Genomic DNA, 22430 nt, shown 5'->3' with positions numbered 1-22430 from the left:
GTCTTCCGTCAGGACGGGCGCAGGCTGAAGCTGACTCAGCCGACCATGTCTGCTTCCGGACTAGTCGCGCGTTGTCGGGTTCAGCCGCCAATCTCCGGATCTACAGTGCTACACTGTTTGACAACAACTCCAGAGAGCTATATTTAAACTAACTCTACCTCTACACTAATATTGGCATTTTTAGTCTATTGAAGCCATTGATGCACCAAGTAGAAGAACTTGCTCAAGCAACATTAACAATAATACATGATGCGAAATTCAGCCAAACTCCTCAATAGCCTACAATGTTGCGCCTCCAAAGCTCGCCCGCGAGGTGGATGCGGAAAAAATACAGCGACGACACTCCAAATTAGAGTTCTATCTGTGCCCTCTACAGAGGACGTACCCAGGTTTTAGTGATATTGATTGTTTGCCGGTTGCAGTTTTTTCATGTCTGAGCTGCGCTGAGTATGGGGCGCTTCATAGGAGGTGGTGGAGCTGGTTTCTTCGCGCGCGAGGGTGGTGGTGGCGGAGGAGCTTTCTTGTGTGCAAAGCTGTTCAGTGTGCTCGAGCTAGTTCTTCTCGAAACTGTGCTACCAAATGGCGATTGGCGAGACTCGGTCCAGCCGTTGTCCGAGCGATCAGACACGCTTCCACTGTGGTAACCAACGTCCTCTGTGGGTTCGGGGATCGCTCGGCTGATGGGACGGGCCTGGATGCTGTTCCTCCTTGTCATGAAGTTCTCGCTATTTGCACGCGTTGCGCTTTGAGAGGCGACAGGATGCTCGTGAACCTGCCGCAATGGTGTAGAGCCTTCAAAAGTCGAGGTGCGGTTCAGGACAGGTCGATGAGGTGAAGTCTCTTGCGCATAAGCTTTTCTGACAGGTGAGTCAGAGAAGCTGTGCGTGTTAGATCTAATGACCGGCCGTGCCTCGGCGCCATTGCTGTGTTCTTCCTGCAGAGGCTCAAACCGGTCATGGTACGAATGGGCAGTGTTCGATCGAGAGCGGGTTCCACGATGACCGTTCGACGGCTGAGTCGCATATTGCCTAACCCTGTTAGCACGCGGTGGTCTTGATCTTATGGTGTCTAGTAGGGACATACTCAGAAGGCCATTCGTTCTTTAACCGAAGGAGCACTTCCCTGCATTGGTCATGGTAACTCAACTGAGCATCCAAAAAGGCGTGAAGGTCCATAATATTCTCAGGTTCCGAGTGTTTGATGTCAAGCATGCGACGGTGCACATCGTCATTGGCTTCCTCGTATTTGACTTTTTGAGTCCGCAGCTCCTCCTCCACGCGAAAATCTTCTCTCTTCGCTTTCTGCATCTTTGAAAGAGATGTATCGTACGCCAGACGCCGAGTGTCTAGTTTTCTGCGCGATGCCTATAGAGTAGGTTAGATAAGATAAGATAAAGGCGCGGGGATAGTGTACCTGGTAGTCTTTCAGTTGAGTAAGAGAGCGCTCCAAGGACTCAAGCCAAGTTGATGTCGCCTGGGCGATGTAAGACTCCTGAATCCGGGCAAGACGCTCCTCTGCTCTTCCAAACACTAGATACGATAAATCAGTCAGACTTCTGGCCCGCCTTCAACCACACAAAAAAATCGGCTTACTAGTAAGGCAGCGTCCATATTCGGAATTCGCATCATAGTCCTCTCCATGGGTAATCATGCTACCACCCAGGTGTGCAATGGGCAATGTCTTCTCCTTGTCGTCGCCCTCACTGCGCTTGGATACAGACTTGACATAGGCGGTCATAGATTTGTGGATACGGTCGATGCCTTCGGGCTCACAGAATTAGCATGAGTCGACAAGTGTCTATTTTCAGTTTCTAAGTAGTTTACCTTCGTGGCGCACGCCCATTTCTGTCTCCAGCGCTTTGAAGTCATCAGAGACACTAGTCTTGACTTCCCCGCCCATTCTCTCCCCGGCCCATTGCTTGAAGCGGTCGAATCTCTTGTTGACGTTCATTTTGAGCTGTATGTGTCCGCACTAATAGATCTTCGACTGGTTGCTGAACGGCTAAGGCAGAAATAAGATGACCAAAGAGTGAAGGGTCGTGCTCATATATAAATAAGCTAGTTGTAGCAGTAAACGAACGGAGTATATGGTCCTGGCAGTGTATTGGCGAAGGCCCACCGTGGTCAAGTCAAGAAGATGGGATTTGCAAAGAGTAGATGCCAGAGAGCGTAGACGCAGAGGGAAGGAAGAGAGAGAGAAAGAGGCGACGTTACGACAGACGGGGGGGAGCACTAGCAATTAATGAAAAAGTCCCACCCCGGCGACGGAGTAAGTCAGAAACTATTATCTCCTTTTCATTATTTTTTACCCTATACTCCGTATGGCGCATAATATTACGTTGGTTTAACCACTAGACGGAGTAATTCAATTACCATTGCAACCAGAAAAATGCCTAAAGCGCTTGGGCAACCGTTGAGGAATGACAGACAGTAACCGCCATGCCAATCGCAATCGTCCAGAAGATCGCCGGAAGCGCCACAGCATCCCAATTCCTGTTCCAGGGACAGCGTCCACGAACAGCATCGAGTTATCAGCGGGATGGCGAGGCCCTGGTCCGACCTGGATGATAAGCAAGCCTGAAGGTGGTGCGGAGGCTGGACCATCCATGTCGGCACAAATTGGCTTTGTGGTTGCGGGGCTCACAGCCACCGGTTGACAGACGATAGCGGGTGCCTGAAACCTGGTGGATTGGCCGATTGAAACATGCGACGGCTGGACAAATCGATCGTCTGAACTTCCTCACTGTATCGCTGCCTGGCGCAAAGGGCGACACGCGTTTCTAATTTGTGGGCCGGCTGGTGGGCCATCTCCAAGACTTGGTCGTACTCGTACTGGTTTGCCACGATCTATTTACAGCACAAACCACAAGTGAGTTCTGTCTTCTCCGGATTCCACCGTCTAGATGAGCCGATGAGATGATGAGGTTGCGATGATCCCTTCGTCATCAACAGCCGCTGGGGGCTGGCTTGCTGCACGGATCGTCTTCATTATTATGTGTCTCGATGCGCCATGGCCTGCAACACTCGACGATCCTGGCGTCTATCAGAACGGCATTCCAGTGATACCGAGTGCTCACCAACCTTGATCTATATTGGTTTCATGTTTATAATTGCGGCGAGGTGGCAATTGGAATAGCTCTAGCGCGGTGCTACTGTCACCTTGTCCAACCTGGAACAACTCTCGTCAGTCTTGGCAAAATGAAACCATCTGATACACTCGATAAGATGATCTAGTACGCAGTATAAGGGGTCAGTTGTGATACTCGGACTGGTGATAAAACCAAGCGATACTGCTTCGATGATATGAGTGTGCATCCGAGGGCCTTTACGGAGCTTCGCCATGATCATGCGGGACTCTAGATCCCATCCACTTCAAGATATATACTTTCAGCGAGCCGACAATCAACTCTCTCGAACAACAAGGGTTGCACATAAATCGAATAGCTCAAGGAGGCACGAAAACATACTTCAGTTCCTGCTATAATCAAATGAAAGAGGGCCTGGGTTTCCGATAATGCAGAAAAGCTAGTTTTATAATGAGTGACTCTCGTGATTAGATACCAGCGAATGGAGCCTCCCCTGCACCAGACCTCGAGTCCGAGGTAGTCGAATTCAGGGAATCAGATAACCCCAAGGCCCCGGAGATTTCCTCACGAGATGCATACTCAGCCTCCGCGGCTATTAAAACATCGAACTCGTTCCATAGCAAAGCCTTTCCGACATCGGCGCCAACAGTACCTCCATCATCAGCAGTACCAGAGCCACAATCCCAATCCAAATCACCAACAGACCAAGCATTCAGATCAGCACACAACATGTGGTCCCAGGGTTGAAACTTGTCCATATCCCAGTCCTCACTGGTTGAATGAATACCCTCCACCAACGGCGTTGGCGTTCCTTTACCCGCCCTTATAGCTGCCGCAGCTACATACTTCCCCGGCGTAACGCCCGCAATCTTTTTGAACACCCTATGGAAATGACTAGGCGTTAGGCCAGCTTCCCCAGCTAGCCTAGCTAGAGTAGGTTTTACGCCGGAGCGTATATCCGCCTCTATCATCTGACAGGCCTTCCGCACTAAAACGGCCTGCGGATTGACAGCCGCCTGTAGGGTCTCTTCCGGCTTGCAGCGCTTGCAGGCTCGAAACCCTGCTCGTTGAGCTTGGGATGACGTATCGTAAAACTCGACGTTTGCGCGCCGTGCCAGCCGAGCGGCACATGAGGGGCGACAGTAGATTTTCGTTGTGAGCACGCCGTACACGAATGAGGCGGTTGGGTCGCGGGTGACTACTGCTTGCCAGCGAGTGGCTGTAGAGGATGAAGGGAAGACGGGATCGGGGAGGCCCGGAATTATGTGGGGGTCAAGTTTATATGACATCTTGAAGAGGAGGTAGTAATTGATGTTGGTGTTGTTGTCATCATGGCGACGGCAGAGTCAAAGTTTCAACGCTTTTATATACGGGTAATGGGCAGGATGCGCTCGTCATTGTCGGATTAGAGATCGCAACGCTGATTGATCAATTTGAGAGCAATCGTGCCAAGAACCATTCATACCAGATCGTCCACCTGTTCTCATTGGCCGACTAGAATCATTTTCGAAGGTGGTATTGAACATAGATGGGCCTTGACTATGTGTAGGCCAAAGGGTGTAGATACCCCACGGACGTCTCATACATGTTAATCTCAGCAAGATGTTCTGCTAGACTGTTACTTGCTTTTATCCATTCCTGACTACGATGGGCAATGCATGCCGAGACAACGTTCCCATGGCTGACAGGGAACAATTGCATTCACAACTGATAGGGTTGATCAAAGCGAGGTCTTGCAGAGAATACATCAAATGGCCATGACACGAGAATGAACATAATTATTCGGATTTTTTTTAACCACCGTGCAACCCATAACCTGGTATATGATAACCCGCCACATGCACCCAAGACATGAGACTCGCGATCCCATTCTAATCAACCCAATTGCTTTTAATCGTCAATGAAATTGTTTGTGGGCCACAACCTTGATTGGCTAAGGACGCGTCCGCAGTCGCCTAGGTACATATCTCTCGTAGCAAAAAGCCTTTTCAACCCGTCACAAAGAAAAAAACTCCATATGATATCACGTTTAATCCTTGGTCTTCTGGGTACCACGGAGCAGACCAGTTCTCCGGGCGGCAATGAGACCCGCCTTTTGACCGTGGGCGGCGTAGCGGGAGATGGTCGAAGCCTTACCAATGTGCTGGTGGTTACCACCACCGTGAGGCTGTAAAGAGGATTTTTGTCAGAGCCAATTTTCGTGCCATAGCCGGAGATGGAGAAAAGCCTTACGTGATCAACCGGGTTCATGGCAACACCACGAGTCTTGGGCCAGCTGTTGCGCTTGACAGCGAACTTGTGCTTGGCACGAGAAGCCTCTGTACACGAGTTATTAGCAATTGTTACGCTCCGATTTTTCCCAGCCTGCTTCGACTGATAGGCTCATGATACGGATAACATACTCAGGAGAGGCTTGTCGGTACGACCACCACCAGCGACGATACCAACCATACCACGGGCAGTGTTCTTGATGACCTTCTTGGCACCGGAGGGGAGCTTGACACGGGTCTTGCCCTCGTCGGGGTTGTGGCCAATAACGGTAACGTAGTTTCCGGAGGTACGACCAAGAGCACCACGGTCACCGACCTTCTCCTCGACGTTGGAGATAACGGTACCCTCGGGAACGGAGGCGAGAGGAAGGATGTTTCCGATGGTCAGAGCGGCGTTCTTTCCGGCGTAGATGAATTGACCGGTGTACATGCCCTCGTTGGCGATGAAGGTCTCGGTGATGTGCTTGAACTTGTAGGGGTGGCGGAACTGGACCTTGGCGAGGGGAGCACCACGACCAGCGTCGTGGATGATCTCCTTCACGACACCGCGGGTGTATCCATGTCGCTCAGCGTAGTCGAGGACACGGAACTGGGCAGGGGCCTTGTTGAGACGGGTGTGAGCCGCTGAAAGAGAAATTTCATCAGCAATCTTGATCCCGAGCAAATATCACCGTCGTTCAGCGATAACCCGGTCGCACTCACTGAAAATGGAGCCACGGCCCTTCCTCTGGTTGCGGATCACACGACCCATGGCGACTTTCTATTGCGAACCTGGTGGTTAGTATTTGAAAGAGAGATCGCCAGCGATGGTGGTGGAAGTCGTCGTACCTCAAGAGTTTGGCTTGACGGGTTGTAACTTGAGAATTCAAGATCGAAGGGCTTTGTGGGTTAGGGCCAAAGGTCGCTACGGAGTGCGCTAGCCGCGTTGGTGATAGCGCCTTGGCACGTACCAGTCCCCTTCTCCGGAGTCCGGAGTCCAGAAGTCGGCCCCATCACTAAGTCCAAAGCAAACATACGCACGTCCTACTCCAGTCTACAAACTACAAAGCCATTTGATCTGCTTGTGAGGTTTCTGTGATTTGCTTGGAATACTGTCAGCGACCCCGTGCTGCTGAGTATCCATTTGTCTATGCGGCGGTCGCATATCAGTGTTGTGTCCCAACCTCACCGTATCGCCCAGTGTCGGAGACAGAACGCGTCACAAGCTACTATACTGTTCAGCACCTTAAACTTGATATCAAACTCTGCCAAAGAGCTCTAGACTTCGTGATGTTATCCTTGATGCTTTTAGTCTAGGCTTGCTATCCTAATGTATTGCAGTATGCTAACATGCGCTAATAGAGTTCATTGGAATCATTACCAGCCGGCTACTGATGCTATGGAATACTTGGTCTTTGACAAGTAAATTATCACCGGCTCTTTCATCATCAAATCCACGTTCTTATATAAAGTGGCCTTTGCTTGTAGCAAGGGTATGCGCTTATCTCATGGCGAACCTGGGAGTCTTGGATATTTGGTGCTTGCCGTTTAATCGCCATGGATATGGCCTTATTGAACGCACCCTGCCGCTGCAAACCAATTCTATGGACCTAGACATCTTGCCCAGGTCCTTCCGCGCCCCCTGTTCTCGTGGAGACCAGGATCCTGGTCGGATATCACCCACCAGCCCGAGATTCCTGACAAGACACGCGTTGCGCTTACTCGCTTACTTCGACAGCTACAGCTGGTTAAGCGCTGTACTCTTTATTCGCTGTACTCGGCTCTTTCTCCTGTAGACACGCGGGATCTCCTTATATTCCCAATGAAATCATTACACGAAATTCTACTTCCAACCTGTGCCCTCAAGTAGTTTCTAAGAATGCGTAGGATTGACTGTGCGCTGATCATATCTCGTTCTGGGCTGTCTTCTTATTGGAGCCAACCGCGTAGGAGCCGCGTTTGAAGCTGGGGAGGAGTAGCGCAGCAGAGCGAACTTCCCTGCGACGCGGACCAGGCTCACCCACTTTTCCCTCCGACAGGCGACACCACATCCTCGCCCCAGCGCAAGCATGTCGAAAATGTCACTTTCCGATTCAGATCTCTCCTCATTATCATCTGCGCCTCCGTCAGATGAAGAAACTATGCCCATGGCTCTCGATGAGCCTGTGGGTATAACAAAGTACTTCCAGAAACAGAAGCAGTCCGAAAGCCCGCCACCGAAACGAGCTCCTTCACCACCTCACGAGTATGTATTGGCCGATAATCCAGACATCGCAGTAAGTAATTTATGTCCTCTGGCACTATCTAAGCTTAGGTTATCCCATACAACGCGTTCAAAGGCTGTCCGTGGATGTTCGCTGATTGTCGCAACCCTTAGTTCATTGTAATGTTTCGCGCGCGTTTCCACGAAGTATTTCCACGCTCAACACCACACTTTGGGCCGCAAGATATCGAAAGAGGGGTGGAAGAAATTAATCCGGGAGATCATATCGAAAGGCTGCTATGTGCGCTTCTTGGGCTGGTGCTGAACAGGAAGAAGGACGTGGAGTAAGCTGTTAACTCCATCTCTCGTCATATTATTGAAGCTTGAAGAACCCTTCAATTGCACAACATCTCACCTAGAGATATATTGCTAACTTTTACTTCTTACAATGCGCAGGCGGAATCATTACACGCGCCCTCTAGAAGAAGCTATTCAGACGCATTCATCCCAGTGGCCGAAGGCATGGGAGGGCAAGAATCCTTTGCATGGGGGTCGCAACTTCGCGTCAATGTCCCCGGAACAGCGCGTATGTAATAGTTCACCCTATGTGTCCCTGACAAGTACTGACCGATAATAGCTACAATTACTGAAATCGCTGATTCTTTGGTCCCTCTCCTCCTCCGACGCCGTTCAGGCGAAAATCAAGGAATCTTACAAACAAGCGCGCCATGAAGATGATCTAAACCAACCTCTTTCTGTGCAGCCTTGGGGACGTGACAGTTCCAAAAGGCGGTATTGGCTCATTGAAGGTCTCGACGATACACACTTCCGACTTTACCGCGAAAGCAACCCGGCCTTGAAGAACGTTACATGGTGGAGCGTAGCTGGGACGATTCCAGAATTGGAAGGGGTCGCAGCAAAGTTGGAGGAAGAAAAGGGGGCGAACTCCAAGAGGCTGAGTGAGAGAATTAAGGCTTCAATTCCACGGTTTGAGGGGTCAGAGGAGGTATGTTCATTTTGGTTTGATTTTTGATACGCGAACTAAATGAATCACAGAAACGTAAACGCCGTGATTATCGCATTGCCCGTAAAGCTCAATTCTCTCGACCAGAGCCTGGATTCTCCCTTTACGAAGGCCGCACTCGCGGGAAGAAGCTCAAGTACACGTACTCTGATGATGAGGACATCTTCTCTGATGGCCTTCCACCAACCCGGCGATCTGGGCGCAACACCTCTGGAATTTCTACCCCCGCAGAGCCTGTGGGACCAAGGTTTACTGCGAGTGGACGGCAAGTTCGTTCGCGTGCGGGAGGGCTGTACGGTGAAAGCCTGCTTGCTGGACAGCGCGAGGACACTGAAATTGCCGAGGACGATGGCTCTGAGAGACGGCAGCGAACTCGGGCTACCAGGGTGAACGGGTACGCCGATTATGGCATAAATGACGATGAAGATACAAATTCCAATGACGGGCAGTCAAGCGGAAACGAATGGCAGGGCGGCGAGGAGGAAGACGAAAATGATTTTGAAGGCGATGACGAAGAAGAAGTGAGCGGAGATGAGTCTGTGATTAACGAGGAACACCCCAGCCTCGTTATCCAGCTCAAATACGGGAAACAGGGTGACGAGAACGGTCCTGCAGAGCAACCCTCCCAAACGGTCTCTGCTGAAAGTCATCAGACGACAGTCAATGATTTACAAGTCCAGTCTGTCCCGCAGCCTGCTACAACTGAACCGCAACAACTCCTACCAATGAGAGATGGGCCTGGAGACATTACCCCGGAAACTCAAGCTGGTCTTGAACCAAAGACCGCGCCCGTTGAAGCACCTGTTGCTTCAGCTGATGGAGGCACACGAGAGGCGGATGGCTCCACTGGTACTATTGTACCGCCAATCCAGCAACCTGATGGGACGGTCTGATACCTCTGGCTTTTTAGAGCCAGGGGCATCTGTCATTGTACTTTTCTTTCGGTGGACGATGCTCTGGTATTGATTTGTTGGAGTCACTATATGGTTATACCGGAATTAGAATCTCCATTATTTAGAAAAGCTTGTGGGTAATGTGAGGAGTGCTGCGGCCTTGATACGCAGGTGTCTCGCATAATGACGTCCTTTGAGGGGGATAATCTGTGATAGTGATGGCCATCTAAAGTGGGCATTTAGCCTAAACTGAAGCGAGGTCATGCTCTTATGTATACAAGAACTAATTATGACAACCCTTCTATACTCCGATGTAGCTAAAGACCGGTTGATATATGAGCGAAATCGAACAGCAGTGTATATCCTTAACGCCATGAATGCAAACACGCGAAAAAAAAAACTAACTAGTCGCCTCTCTAGGATTGATATACAAGATATTAATCGGAACCCGCGCTAGAGAATTGCGCGGTATAGAACTGTAAAAACTCCGCAAATGTTAGCATGGGTTCTCGAATCTAATCAATTAATGTAAAACTAGAGTTGTGAACCACATACGTCTTCGACCTGTGCGGCAGCCGCTTTTTGATTTTTGGGCGCAAGAGGGGGAAGCTTCCAGTTATTGACTTCATACCACCATCTCCTGACCCTGCTTCCAAGCGTTTGTCCGCTGAGCGACGCAGTGCGGTTCCAGAAGCGCCATCCCGATAGCGCAAGCGTCCAAAGCGTACCTTGAACAAGCGGTAATAGGACCTGAAAATAAGCCGAGTCAGACATTTTTTCTTTTTTGAGCTTGTTCCACTCAGGGTCGAACAGAGTAGCTGGAGAATAGAAGGTGGCTAGGCCCGCGTACCTGGTCTCTAATGGTAATCCACGTCACTCGGCCCCATGTATCGGCGCCTCGTATACTCGAAAGATAGCTCTGCTCGAACCGGAGATCGGGTAGCGGGGGAAGCGTATGTCGTCGCGAGAGCGGCCGGAGTGCTCGATGATGGTCGACGAGGTCCGAAGGAATGCTGTCAGCATCGGAAGGAGTAAGCTCGATTGGGGCCTTCTTCTCCGAAACTGAGGTTGGAGGGTTGACGTTGCGGGCAGCGGATGGCGCTGGATTGACGGAGGCCATCTGTATTGTTTCTGCGGCTCGAATAGCGGGGTCTTCCATTTTAGGTTTGTTGATGGAGAGCAATTCGACGGACCTGTGCTGGTTCGAGGAGTTGTTCGAGTAGATGGTAGAGTAGTGTACCTGTAGACTGTAACTCCGGACTCCGACCAACAGATGGCTTGGTGCTCCCGGAGCCAATCAGAAGCTTCAAACCTAGTTGCACGGGGAGAAGCCTGCCCCTCCATAGTACTAATTCTTTTGGTCGACCGTCTCCCCCACCTTCTCTCTCTCTTTCTCCTCATTTTATTCTGCGCCCCTCTATTATACCATAAGCTCCCTTCATTACCATTACCAGCACAGATAATCTACAATCATGGCTGCTCCCCAAGGCTACCCCCTCCTCTGTTTGGAGAACCCCCTCTTGGGTGCGTGAATAAGCCTTCCTGGACAATCTATTGTGAAGTCAAATTTGGCCGGTACACTTTACTAATACGTTATTGCTGCTTGATTACAGATATCCAAGCTGTTGGGTACGTTCAATAGCATTGGCACGTAGAAACGGGTTGAACTAACAGCGACGATAGTGATGCCGCTCTCCTCGAGAAGTATGGACTCAAGGCCAACGATGCTATCCTTGCCGAAGATAAGCATATGGGCCTCTATGAGGAGTTACTCCAGGACCGCGATGCCGTGTTGATCCCTGGTGGCGCTGCCCAGAACACCGCTCGTGGCGCTCAGGTATCCCAAGATGCAGCCGTCTTACTTTGTGCAACCGTGAAATTGCTAATCCGACTGGACTTAGTACATCCTTCCGGAAAACTCGACTCTGTACATCGGCTGTGTCGGCAAGGACAAGTACGCCGACATCCTGAAGGAGACCTGCGAAAAGGCGGGTGTTCACACTGAGTACCGCGTCGACGATGCTCAGCCCACTGGCAAGTGCGGTGTCATCATCACCGGCCACAACCGCAGCATGTGCACTCACCTTGCTGCTGCGAACGAATACAAGGTCGACCACCTCAAGCAGCCTCACATCTGGTCTCTCGTCGAAAAGGCTCAGTTCTACTACGTCGGTGGCTACCACCTTACTGTCTCTGTTCCTGCCATTCAGGCCCTGGGTGAGGAGGCTGCTGCTAAGAACAAGGTATGAGAGGACCGAATTATCTGCCTCGGCTTGGAGCTTCATTAATCGGAGTCTGACCGACTAGGTCTTCATGCTTTCTCTCTCTGCTCCTTTCATTCCCCAGTTCTTCAAGGACCAGCTCGACAGTGTCCTCCCCTACACCGACTACACTTTCTGCAACGAGACCGAGGCCATCGCTTACGCTGAGAGCCACGAATGGGGCACCACCGACATTGTCGAGATTGCCAAGAAGCTGGCCCAGCTCCCTAAGAAGAACACCAACCGTCCCCGAGTTGCCGTTGTGACTCAGGGCACCCTTCCTACTATCACTGCCACCGTTACCTCCAGCGGTGAGGTTGAAATCAAGGAGTTCCCCGTTCACGAGATTTCCAAGGACGCCATCAACGACACCAACGGTGCTGGGTAAGTAGCCAATGATCTACCCTCAACAATTGAAATTTATGACTAACAACCCTCTAGTGACGCCTTCGCCGGTGGCTTCGTCGCCGGAGTGGTGCAGGGCAAGTCCCTTGGAGAGAGCGTTGATCTCGGCCAGTGGCTTGCTAAGCTTAGCATCCAAGAACTGGGACCCTCGTAAGTCCCTCTTTCCGTTTATCAATCGTGAAGGAGTAGCACTCGTACTAACGAGATACCAGTTACCCCTTCCCCAAGCAAACCTACACTCCTGAGCGCTCCTAGAAAGCCACTTGCTGCATAGCGCCTCCGCCGTTTGGCAATAAAAAGATTTCCATTTTGTTTTGTCATTAGGATTCAACCTTCTATACCCACATTGCCTTTGACTTAACGTCTTAGACTCGGCTCTATCTATTCCACTTGCAGTTAATAGTAAGTGGAAAAGGTGCTACTACTACATTTTTACACCATGTCGACGAAAATATGATAGACAGAAATTGCAGGAAAAGGCGTTTTCAACAACGAATTAATGACGGATTCTCACATATTCCTTTTTTGCTTCATTGGTCTAGATTCATGACATTTATCTTCAACATTATGTGGCACGTTAGAGATATGGAGAATAAACCGGGCCGTACACTATTATAATCCATCCTGAAAGCTTACGATTAAAGGAGCCTCAAAATCTGATAATTCGTATTTGCTGGCAATCTAACTGCAGTAAGCTGCAAGAGCAAGAGATGATGAGACATTGCTCGAAGTTCTCCGAGTCCGCTTAGTTATTCCACCCCTTCACGCTGATGGCCCGAATTCAACATGTGAAAATAGTTGAGTCACAGAGTTAAGACGCATAAAGACTTCGCTCGACTTCACCTTATTTCGGACACCCCAATCATCACATGTAGTAACAAGACTGTACGGTAGCCGTTGGCTGAAACGGACAGCAAGCTTGAGACAACAGGGCTGCTATGTGACGGGCCGACAATGACGGGAACCATAAAGATACAACATAGCAGAATTGTCAATACTCATGCAGTTTTAGCTTTCCCCTATCATGGAAAAGCCTGTCGGTTGCAGGAAAACTTCGCCGGTTCTGCCCGTTTCCCACGACATTACCTTATGCAATCTTTCCTTTCTGAAGAAAGAGAGCAGAAAGCATACCCGATGAGGCGTTTAGAAAAGTGCGGTTCTCAAAACACTGTTTCAAATGTTAAAGCACTTCAGCCACCGTGTCCGAGGCGAGGGGATTGACCAATGGCGCCAAATGGAGCTGAGGGCGCTCTCCGAGCACCGTCAAGCCCTGGGCTTGGGATGTGTCCCGATGAGATGGTACTATCAATAAAAGCATTGTTGGCCCACGAAGTGTTGCTAAACCCACTTGACATAGGCTGGCTGGCAGGTCCGAAGCCTACAGAGCGAGGAAATTTCTGTTGCGAAAACGGACTCGCGGGCGCGGCTATGCCATCTCGATCCCAGGAAGAACTAGAGAAGCGTTGATGAAACATCGACGGAGCTAGAAACGGGGATACGGGGGCATTTCCGTTAAGAGAATTACCCTCGGCCTGGCCTAGCGCTAAAAGACTCTGACGGGGTATCGAGTCGCCTTTCGCGGTATCTTGACGCGCGTATCCAAGGCCCGGACTGCTGGTGTTTCTGCTAACAATTGATCCCTGAGGATTTTGTATTCCAAGTCCAGGCGGAGTGCGGGGAGGAATCTCGCGAAATTCGGGAGAGAAAGCACCAGTGCTCCAAATAGAATGAAATCCCGGGATCGCAGCCTGCGTAAACGATTGGGCCGATGACACACGAGGCAAAGCGGCAGAATAGCTAGCCATAGGGGGGCCAAGCCCAGGTGGAGCAAGAGGCGTCTGACGAGCAGAGACATGGTCATTTCTTGGCGTGTTGTTCGCGATAGGGTCAAATGAGCGCTTAGGGATGGCTGGGGTATTTTCGTAAGTGTCGGATTCAACCAAGCGCTCAACTCCCTCAAGGATGCCATTCATAGCAGCAGACATGGAAACAGATGCAGATTGAGAGCCCCCAAAGGTGCTCCTAGTATCTGTTTGGAGGAGTGCTTCTTGTCTAATCTGCTGGATATCCTCTCGTTCAACGCTTGCGGTGGAGAGCGAGTGATGATGACCGGAGGGACTGGCGAAAAATTGAGTCGGAAGACCATCTTCCTTATAGATAAAGGTCTTTCTATCTTCGTCGTCAACAAGAGCGATAGGGATTTTCTGAAAAGGTCAGTAAAGGTCCAAAAAACTCAGGGACTATTCCGTACATTGCCCACAACCAAATCCAAGCCGTCAATGACGAATTCTCGGATGCGGTAAAGCATCTCAATGTTAGGGTGATTTCTCTCAACGCCTGCATCATTCATTGAGGGTTTCTGCTGTCCAAGTGCGTCGAAATACCGACGTGTAGCACCTTCGCTGAGTGGCATAAAACACAAGGTCTCTTCGTCTTCCTCAAGGAGATATTCTACCTCTGGTAAATGTACCACGTCAAAAGTGGACGCAAGTAGAGTAAGCGTGTTAGCATAGATCTTCCAAAATTCAGTGAGTTGGACTGCAAGAGGGGTGTCCTTCTCCTTGTAGGCGACCAAGTGGCCGCTGACTGTCAATAGCCAAGCGCTGTAGTTGCGAAGGGCTGGCAAGATCCGCCGGGCGACAACAGTAACTTTGTCAGCCCCAACTTTCTCTTTATTATTACTGCCCGAGTCCTCGACAGCGAACCGCTCAACCTCAGCTAAAAGGATTTGCAGGAGCGTGAAGTATGTCTTGACGTTGATACGTTGGAAGAATAGGTGCGCACTTGTCCCTGAACTTTCTGCCGTTTGGGTTAATGTAGTATCTCTGAAGAGATGCCAGTGAACTTACCATGCAACCGATTGCGGGAGGCATCCTCCGCTGCGATATTGATCAGACAGAATTTTTGCAGAGTGCCTTCCAAGGAACGTTCTTTGAGATCCACTGCCAGCTGATTTAGAACTTCACTTTCGAGTTCATCATGCTCCGTAAAATCAATGCCCTTGTAACACTGCGCATGCAGATATACAAACAGAGGAGCCAATGCTTTGCCTGGAATACCAGCATCACCAGGCGGAATCAGCTGTTGCTTCGCCCATAGTCCCCTGACCTTTCTGAACTCGATCTCAAGATTGCCCCTAGCACCTGGATGGGGTTCTTGGGCCGAAAGTGCCCGGTAGAGATGGTATGTAGCCTTTAGATGGTTGGCATCAGCAAGTGCAATGACGGCCAACTGATTATGCGACGCTCCGGAAGCTGGGTAGATCACAGTAGCCAGATCATAGTAACCGATTGCCGGGCCCCAGTTACGTTCTTTGGTGACCAACTCCGTTTCGCGGTAGCGGGAGAGATCACCTAGACGAATAAGAGTTTCATGGCAGGAATGAAGGATGTACTTGCGCAAGGTTTCGGAGGGATGAACGGGAAGTTCTGCGAAGAGATCTATTGCGGTGGTTAGTGACTGAAACAGGAAGTTGCGGGGGGGCAGTAGGTGTGTGCTCACTGTCAAAGCTGAATTTCCGCGCAACTTTCTCCAGCTCCGAGATGCCGCCAAAGTGGGATGCCAACTGTTGGATGTACCCGCGATAGAATCGCTGGCTTGATTTGATGAATTCCAGATAGTGTTTTTCAAGTTTTCTCCGCTCTACCGGTTTCTTCTTCTTCCCATTATCCTTATCTTCACGAAGCTAATCTCACAAGGTTAACATTAACGCATGGCGAGCGAATCGCTATGGAGTAACTCACGCGGGAGAGCAACTTTCGGAAGCGGGTGTTAATCTTGAGGTGTGCCTCCCAGAGGCGACCTTCAACTTCGACGGAGCGAGAGGTCTCAAGGTCCAGGAGGATAGCATTCTGGCAGGCACTGCGGAGCCTGCGAAAGGAGGGGTCAAATCAGCGGCGCGCAACAGCGGACAGGGTCTATGAAGGGAACTAACTCTGAGATGTGATGGGATATATCGGCAAACGTGGGCTCTTTTTCGGTGAGGAGGTTCAACAGCGCCTTTTCAATGTCGAGCGCAGACCTGAGATATTCCAGCATCAGTCTCATGTGTTTCAACTAGTCAAGCTCGACTCAGCGCAAGAGAAGGGTACTGACTGCCACGCATTCTGAAAAGTGAGCGCCATGCTCATAGACGGAGTATCGGTCCGCCTATATCACCCCACTGGTCGCTTCGCCCGTCAGATGGCTGGCTGGAAGTCTGCGGGCGACAGGATCAGTGAACGATCCATCAGTGTTGTCTTGAAGGGCGGCAAAGCGACGATATGGCTCAGGCTTGTCGAGATAGGCGCCAATAACGCGCTACTGTGACTGGAATGTGAGATGAGGATGCCCTAAAAGGTGGGCAAGAGAGGACAGCGAGCAAGACGCGGAAGTGTTAAGGCCGCTGTCCATTGACAAGAAAACGGGCTGTACCTTAATTAATCCGAGCGGAATCGGAACTGAAAGTGAGAATGAGGTTCACACTGCTGGTGACTGTCTGTGGCTGTCCAGACGCTCATTGGTCCAGGGGGTGCTGTGGCGGTGTTGGTCTCCATCTAAGCATGCTCGGAGTACGGAGATAAGAGCACAGTGAAGAGACACCATCATCATCCGGGTGCGTGTGAGAGTATCACCTTTCAGTAGATGATGTCCTGAGCTTGAATCTTGCATGAGAATACTGGGTCTCTTGGCTGGGTGAAATTGCAGTATCAAGAAACTGTGAACAAATAAAAGCCATCTCACTTCCCAGTAGCAGGTGATGGTGGCCTGGATATCTTCATTCTCCAGCAAAGGACCTGATTCCTTTGAACTAACAAAGCATGCGGGACACTGGTCATCAAATCATCAGTCCTACAGTATAGCATTGTCTCATACTCACCATCTGCAAGCCCCCTGCAGAAATGGCCAAACGTTCAAGGTCCACGTCTATTGATCCATCTCCAGAATGTCGGTCAAGATCCTCATCCCCAAACTCAATATCATCATCGGAGTCCGCGCCGATTCCATCCAAGATTCATCTCTCACATTCCTCTACAACACCCACTGCTGAAGAAGTGATGCGCTGCTCTCTCCCACCGCACAGAGAAGCTCTCTCGTTCTCTTCCTACGAAGACTACGAAGTCCACTACCAGCAAGCCCACGTTAACAGATGCAACCAGTGCGGGAAAAACTTCCCCACAGATCTATTTCTGAACCTGCACATAGAGGAGAACCATGATTCCCTAGTCGCCACGAGGAGAGACCGCGGCGAGAAAACTGTATGCAGCCTCCTCCTCTCCGATCAAAGATATATATTGACAACAATATAGTACGGATGTTTCGTTGAAGACTGCGAGCGGAAATGCTCCACGCCCCAGAAACGCAGAATGCATCTTATAGATAAGCATATGTTCCCCAAGGTATCCCATTCCCCACTAAATTCATAAACATAACTCCTCCAAAATCGCAGAACACGTACTAACGCCCTCCAGACCTACAACTTCTACATCGTCAACGACGGCACCGACAAGCAGACTTCCATGCTGCGGTCCATGCAACCACACCGACGGCGCCTATCAAGCACGCCCTCATCACCGAAAGAAGGCCGGCTACGGCACCGCCAAACGTCCATCTCGCAGTCTAGCCCTAACTCCATTTCCGAGTCTAACTCGGGCGCTAGACCGCAACCCACTGAATCTGAGAAGATGGACATGGAGGTAACGGAGCTCGAAAAGTCCATGTCTGCGTTGCGGTTTGTCCCTGTTAGTGTGACGAATGCAGCAAGACGGCGAACGCCGTGAGTTGCCCCGACAGACACCGAAGTGACTATTTTCAAGCCCATACGCCATTTGGTGCTTAGTGCTATCAAATGCTGTGGCAGATGTGCAAATCATATTGAAGTCACATAGCGGAAGGATATATTCGAGGACTTGTAATAAAGGGAATAATAATGAGACACAGGAAAGTCATCTCTCATCAATCTTATATCAGAAAAGAGAAAAAAGCAAGAGGGATTCACAAATAGCCATCATAACCACCGACCCGCGCCGCGCGAAAAGAGACATAACTATATACACGAAGGGATAAACAGAGAATAGACAAGGGTATTAGTCAGATCGTTTATAAGAAGCCATATCTGACGCAACTTTTCTTATGCTTGACTTGTCGTGACCTTGTCAGGCCCCGCGGGCAAGATCAAGCATTGCCATAAGAAGCATGCAACTACCCAGTATAACTTTGATGAGTAGAGCCTTGGTGTTTCACAAAAGTTATGAGAGATGTAGCTATTGAGCTTCAGTGTAGCCTCTAGATTTGCGATTCCAAGAGATCAGCATAGGCATCCAGGCTTTGCCCAACCAAGTCCACAATAGCCCAGCTAGTATTCCCCTTGAACGTCCTCGCCCATACCCGAACAATAGCGACACTCAGTTGCTTGGCCTTGTAAGGGTTGGCAATGAAATCATAGTCAGGCGCCCCTGCCGGATCGACGGCCATGTCTGTCTCGTCCATCATACTCTTGATCCATAAGAGGAGTTTTCTCTCATGCTCCGAGAGCCTCTGCTCAGCTTGGGTTATTGGTATAGACAGCAGCCATCGGCTTAGAAGGAAGGCACATTCCAGGCTGCAAAGAGAGTGCTGAATGCTCCAAAAGAAGGAGTGAGTCCTTGCAACAAAATCAATGCCAAGGCGCACCGGGATTGAAAGTGCATGTGCAGAATGCAGAAGCGCCATGATGAGACGCGGACTTCGTGCGATAGGCGGTGATTCATTGAGTGCCCTCGCAATCTGGACCGGATCTTGAGTCACGAGGCGACGGCACGGGCCGAGGTCAACATGCAATCTAATGTATGCAAGCCCCAAAAGAGCGGTGGACGTAAACGCGATCGGGCCAGCTGGGTTTTGCGGATCGATACTCGACTCAGGGGTGCGTTTCCACAACGCTTTCCAAGACCCGAGTGAGTTATCTAGGACATTCAGATCGTCAGGCCGAAGACTTGTGCCATGGAGACTTGGAGCAGAGAGGCATAGTTGACGGGCAAAAAAGATCTGTTGGATGAGCGCATGTATCAGAATATAATTTCCGAGAGGCGAGATAGGGGCGGTGTTTGTGATGTTCGACTTGAAGAACAATTTTGTAAAAGCGTCCTGGAAGGAAACCTCCGAGCCATGTCGAGTGCGGAGGAGACGACGCCACTGAGCAGCGTTGCTTGCTTTCCAAATATCATGCGAGCAGGGCATGTTCAATTTGAGCTCTGCATTCAGGATCAAGGGGGGTATGTTGTACATTATAGAGTGGAGGTTAAAGAAGCAGTAAACGATTAGCTTCGTGCGTCTGTTGCATTCTCGCCGGACCCATTCTTCCCAGTTATTTGGGTCCACGCCAATGCTTGACTCGGTCAGGCCATGTTCTCGAACAAGTCTGGCCAGCGTGCTTTGAAGAGACAGAATTTCTCGTAATAGCTCCGGATGCCGCTCCCATGAAGCAAATACCGTGAGCAGCAAGAAAGTCTTGATCACCTCCATGTGTGCATATGAATCTTCAGGAGGTAAGGTTGCAGAATCAACCGGATACAGGACATATGGCTGATGTTGGTGGGATTGATATGGGCTGTTTGAGGTGGCGGACGATCCACGCGAGTTGTGAAAGCCTGAGGAAGGGGATAAAAAGTTCCAAGTAGGAAACTGCACCTGCTTACTGTCTCTCCTCTGCAAGCGCTCTAAAAGAATCGCTTTAGCAGCGTGGAAAAGGTCAAACCCTCTGTTATTCTCAAAACGATAGTGGGAACCGGCGGCCGCCAATGCGAGAGTGAGCTCCGGCGAACACTTCGCAATTGATAGTGTCGGGACATGAATGAAAGGAAGGTGCTCGTTCAGACCGTTTATGTAGCCAGCGAAGAAGCGAGACAGAGCATGCCTTGACGGCGGCATGAATCCCTTTGGAAGGACATAGGCGAACTCCTCCAATTTCGAGACGAATACCTGACGGTCCGCATTGGATATATCCCAAGCCGGCCGCGGACCTTCATCGCCAAAGCCTAGACGATCATCCACATCGTGGGCTTCCGGCTGAAGCGATGGCAGCCGAGACCCAAAATTGGAAAACGACGGGGGTTCATCAGCAGCAGTCCTGGAATCACTCACCAAGTCAGTCCCTAGCCTGGAGCTCTCGCGCACTGTGGACTTCGAATCCATTGGGAGGCTAGTCGGTAACAAGGGTTCTTCTACGCTGGAGAAGAAACCGGAGTCCCAATCCGAAGAAAGACCGACGCTCTCCAAGAACACTGTAAAGTCCTGGACCGGATCTCCTAGATCTGTAAGATCCAGAATAGAAGGCTCAACGCCATAATTATCAGTGATTCCCCGTTCTGGTACATGGGAGAGCGGCGGTGGAGGGGGCGGCGCAATGGTTTGCGAAGGCTTCCGAAAATTCTCTATACTCTCTTCTCGTCCACCGAGAGCGACATGACTCGCAGCATGAGATAGAAGGTTCAGATCATATCCCCATGATGGGTTGAAATGGGTGGTCTCCACGATAGGAGGGGGCTGCACCTGGACTTCGGGAGGAGGAGCAGGAACCGGTTGGGTCTGAAGGGGAATAGCATCGGCTAACTCGAGCATCCGCGACTCATGATGGGAAGGTTGGACTATTGAAGCTGGAGTTTGCGAGACATCATGGTTGTTATGGTTTCGGTTCTCTCGATTGGCTGCTGCCTCGGCTGGATGGACTAGGCGCTCATGTCGTACAAGTAGATCGCTTTCCAAGGGGAAAAGTTGGTTGATTAGTGCGAGCGGGATGAAGCGCAGTGTACTTTAAAGGCTTACCTTCTTGCAAAAGACTTTGAGCATATGTCGCATGAAAAAGGTTTCTCCTTTGTATCTGGGCGGACATGTTAGCTGGGACATGTGCCAAAAGAAAAAGTGCTCTCTTGAGCAGAATCAGGGTTACTCAACGGGTGCGGAGGTGGCGCTGAAGGTGTTCGAGGCGGGCAAAGGACCGGTTGCAGTATTCGCAGGATAGTGATTTCCGATGGACGGTGGTTGACTTCTTCCTCACTTTCCCCGAATTTGATCTCTCATCGTCCATAGCGAACAGCCTTGGGGTTTTGGAGTATGTCTTCGGTGGACAGGCGCGGGGGAAGGAAAATGCTGTGGGGGGTGAGGGGGCGTCACGTAAGCGCCGAAAACAGATGCATGGAGGCCTGAGGCACCTATTTTCTTACTGTCGCATCGAGTTGAAAGTAGTGGTAATCGACTGTCCATTGGATGATAAAATGTCTTTTCGCTAGGCGCATCTGAAAGATACCAATAGGCTCTGGAGGGCTCATTTCAAGTTCTCAATGAGGGAACAGAAGCAAGAACCTGAATCGCTGACTCTAGTGTTTCTCGTGTTGACTGGCATACAGCCGGAGTACAGCACCCACTGGTGCGGAGATGATGCGTACCTCGAATCATGATCAGACCCTCTGCACACCACGAATTGCCCTTAAACTCTGGCCTGCATATAACTATGGCCCGCCTGTACTGATAACAAGCAGCCTTGATTACGGTGCTTAGCGTGGCTAACAAGACAGGTGGATATTGATTAGACCTGTGTAGTCCGTATGCAGAACCAAATGCATGATGGAAAGCGCCACTGGCTCTCAAAAGGAAGAAGAATATAAGCATTGAGAGAACCTTGCCTACCGCGCTTTCCTTTATCCCAGACAGACCACTGTGTTTTGCGGTGCTTTGATTTGCTTGATACGTTCCTGGTTAGCATTTTGACTCAATCTACTACTGACTCGTCCTTCGGCTTGACCACATTTGAGCTCCGTGTCTCATACACCCCATGCCCATAACAGCATCAATCCCGCTCGCGACTCGTAACGGCCCCATATAAACTGCTGAGTCGTGCTGAATTGCCAAGTGCCAATTGTTGACGCCATATTCCATACCTTCAAGCTCAATAAAGTAGCAAAGGCATGCTATGGCTGGTAAGATGAAGATGGTCTTAATTTGTTTCCACATGAACGGAGTATATGTGCCTAACGCTCCATAAACTCTGAGTGATGGGCGTAGTTAACCAAGGACAGTACTCCGTAATCCGATAGTTCGCAGTGCTCTTATAGGATTCCCAAGATCTCATCTGATCAAGAGCTGATGGGGCCTGCGGGATACTAATACCGTCCACAGTACTCCTGCAATACAACCCGAGGACGCGTAGTGCTTCGTTGTTACGCTTGTCCATGCATATCTGATTACGAGGAGAGGAATGTGTCGACTACTCCAGTGTCCATCAAACCTCGGTGTTGTTCCACGTAATCCCCCAGATCAATCTGGATATGCGGGCTCCTTTGTCTCGTCAATGAGTA

At 50.3% G+C, this 22430-nt stretch overlaps 11 protein-coding genes across 11 annotated transcripts; 4 read left to right on the top strand and 7 right to left on the bottom strand.

Moving 5' to 3' along the window:
* Positions 1–116: 116 nt before the first annotated feature.
* On the bottom strand, positions 117–2240 carry BDW74DRAFT_146582 (BAR domain protein). Its single transcript, XM_073723383.1, has 5 exons — positions 1824–2240; positions 1593–1760; positions 1414–1529; positions 1084–1364; positions 117–1028 (listed from the first exon to the last, which is right to left on the bottom strand). Exons 1-5 carry the CDS (start codon positions 1948–1950, stop codon positions 428–430), a joined length of 1293 nt encoding a protein of 430 aa, XP_073588179.1. The 5' UTR covers positions 1951–2240; the 3' UTR covers positions 117–427.
* A 644-nt stretch (positions 2241–2884) lies between these two features.
* Positions 2885–4558, bottom strand: mpt (putative DNA repair and transcription factor Ada). The gene has a single exon (XM_073723382.1). The coding sequence runs from the start codon at positions 4372–4374 to the stop codon at positions 3553–3555; it is 822 nt and encodes a 273-aa protein (XP_073588178.1). The 5' UTR covers positions 4375–4558; the 3' UTR covers positions 2885–3552.
* A 9-nt stretch (positions 4559–4567) lies between these two features.
* On the bottom strand, positions 4568–6190 carry BDW74DRAFT_146579 (60S ribosomal protein uL2). The gene is made up of 4 exons (XM_073723381.1): positions 6058–6190; positions 5488–5979; positions 5318–5403; positions 4568–5252 (listed from the first exon to the last, which is right to left on the bottom strand). The coding sequence occupies exons 1-4, from the start codon at positions 6104–6106 to the stop codon at positions 5115–5117; spliced, it is 765 nt and encodes a 254-aa protein (XP_073588177.1). The 5' UTR covers positions 6107–6190; the 3' UTR covers positions 4568–5114.
* Positions 6191–6362: 172 nt separating this feature from the next.
* On the top strand, positions 6363–7145 carry BDW74DRAFT_146576 (uncharacterized protein). Its single transcript, XM_073723380.1, has one exon. It carries the CDS (start codon positions 6729–6731, stop codon positions 7128–7130), a length of 402 nt encoding a protein of 133 aa, XP_073588176.1. The 5' UTR covers positions 6363–6728; the 3' UTR covers positions 7131–7145.
* A 214-nt stretch (positions 7146–7359) lies between these two features.
* On the top strand, positions 7360–9513 carry BDW74DRAFT_81181 (uncharacterized protein). Its single transcript, XM_073733812.1, has 5 exons — positions 7360–7610; positions 7712–7881; positions 7994–8123; positions 8175–8543; positions 8594–9513. Exons 1-5 carry the CDS (start codon positions 7404–7406, stop codon positions 9452–9454), a joined length of 1737 nt encoding a protein of 578 aa, XP_073588175.1. The 5' UTR covers positions 7360–7403; the 3' UTR covers positions 9455–9513.
* Positions 9514–9672: 159 nt separating this feature from the next.
* Positions 9673–10684, bottom strand: BDW74DRAFT_81178 (DUF1770 domain-containing protein). The gene is made up of 3 exons (XM_073733811.1): positions 10305–10684; positions 10010–10204; positions 9673–9930 (listed from the first exon to the last, which is right to left on the bottom strand). The coding sequence occupies exons 1-3, from the start codon at positions 10611–10613 to the stop codon at positions 9892–9894; spliced, it is 543 nt and encodes a 180-aa protein (XP_073588174.1). The 5' UTR covers positions 10614–10684; the 3' UTR covers positions 9673–9891.
* Positions 10685–10854: 170 nt separating this feature from the next.
* Positions 10855–12463, top strand: BDW74DRAFT_146573 (adenosine kinase; the record flags this gene model as incomplete). The annotated part of the gene is given in 9 exon segments (XM_073723379.1): positions 10855–10978; positions 11068–11083; positions 11138–11291; positions 11356–11697; positions 11762–12099; positions 12157–12270; positions 12281–12283; positions 12336–12371; positions 12441–12463. Coding segments are annotated over 8 exon segments (1055 nt in total), but the record flags the coding sequence as incomplete, so codon positions are not given.
* Positions 12464–13024: 561 nt separating this feature from the next.
* BDW74DRAFT_81160 (uncharacterized protein) lies at positions 13025–16334 on the bottom strand. The gene is made up of 7 exons (XM_073733810.1): positions 16216–16334; positions 16055–16141; positions 15864–15990; positions 15622–15805; positions 14970–15560; positions 14372–14919; positions 13025–14324 (listed from the first exon to the last, which is right to left on the bottom strand). The coding sequence occupies exons 1-7, from the start codon at positions 16248–16250 to the stop codon at positions 13311–13313; spliced, it is 2586 nt and encodes an 861-aa protein (XP_073588172.1). The 5' UTR covers positions 16251–16334; the 3' UTR covers positions 13025–13310.
* Positions 16335–16714: 380 nt separating this feature from the next.
* Positions 16715–18132, top strand: BDW74DRAFT_81137 (uncharacterized protein). The gene is made up of 3 exons (XM_073733808.1): positions 16715–17357; positions 17409–17498; positions 17571–18132. Exons 1-3 carry the CDS (start codon positions 17001–17003, stop codon positions 17877–17879), a joined length of 756 nt encoding a protein of 251 aa, XP_073588171.1. The 5' UTR covers positions 16715–17000; the 3' UTR covers positions 17880–18132.
* A 252-nt stretch (positions 18133–18384) lies between these two features.
* On the bottom strand, positions 18385–21163 carry BDW74DRAFT_165897 (uncharacterized protein; the record flags this gene model as incomplete). Its single annotated transcript, XM_073726476.1, has 3 exons — positions 18385–20833; positions 20902–20956; positions 21031–21163. 3 exons carry the CDS (start codon positions 21161–21163, stop codon positions 18385–18387), a joined length of 2637 nt encoding a protein of 878 aa, XP_073588170.1.
* Positions 21164–21805: 642 nt separating this feature from the next.
* Positions 21806–22122, bottom strand: BDW74DRAFT_146570 (uncharacterized protein). The gene has a single exon (XM_073723378.1). The coding sequence runs from the start codon at positions 22084–22086 to the stop codon at positions 21853–21855; it is 234 nt and encodes a 77-aa protein (XP_073588169.1). The 5' UTR covers positions 22087–22122; the 3' UTR covers positions 21806–21852.
* Positions 22123–22430: the final 308 nt, after the last annotated feature.

Source organism: Aspergillus multicolor (genome assembly GCF_047715735.1).
Source record: "Aspergillus multicolor strain CBS 133.54 unplaced genomic scaffold BDW74scaffold_3, whole genome shotgun sequence".
Taxonomy (NCBI): Eukaryota; Fungi; Ascomycota; class Eurotiomycetes; order Eurotiales; family Aspergillaceae; genus Aspergillus; species Aspergillus multicolor.
Note: the sequence above shows the minus strand (reverse complement) of the source record. Positions and strands in the feature narration are given on the sequence as shown.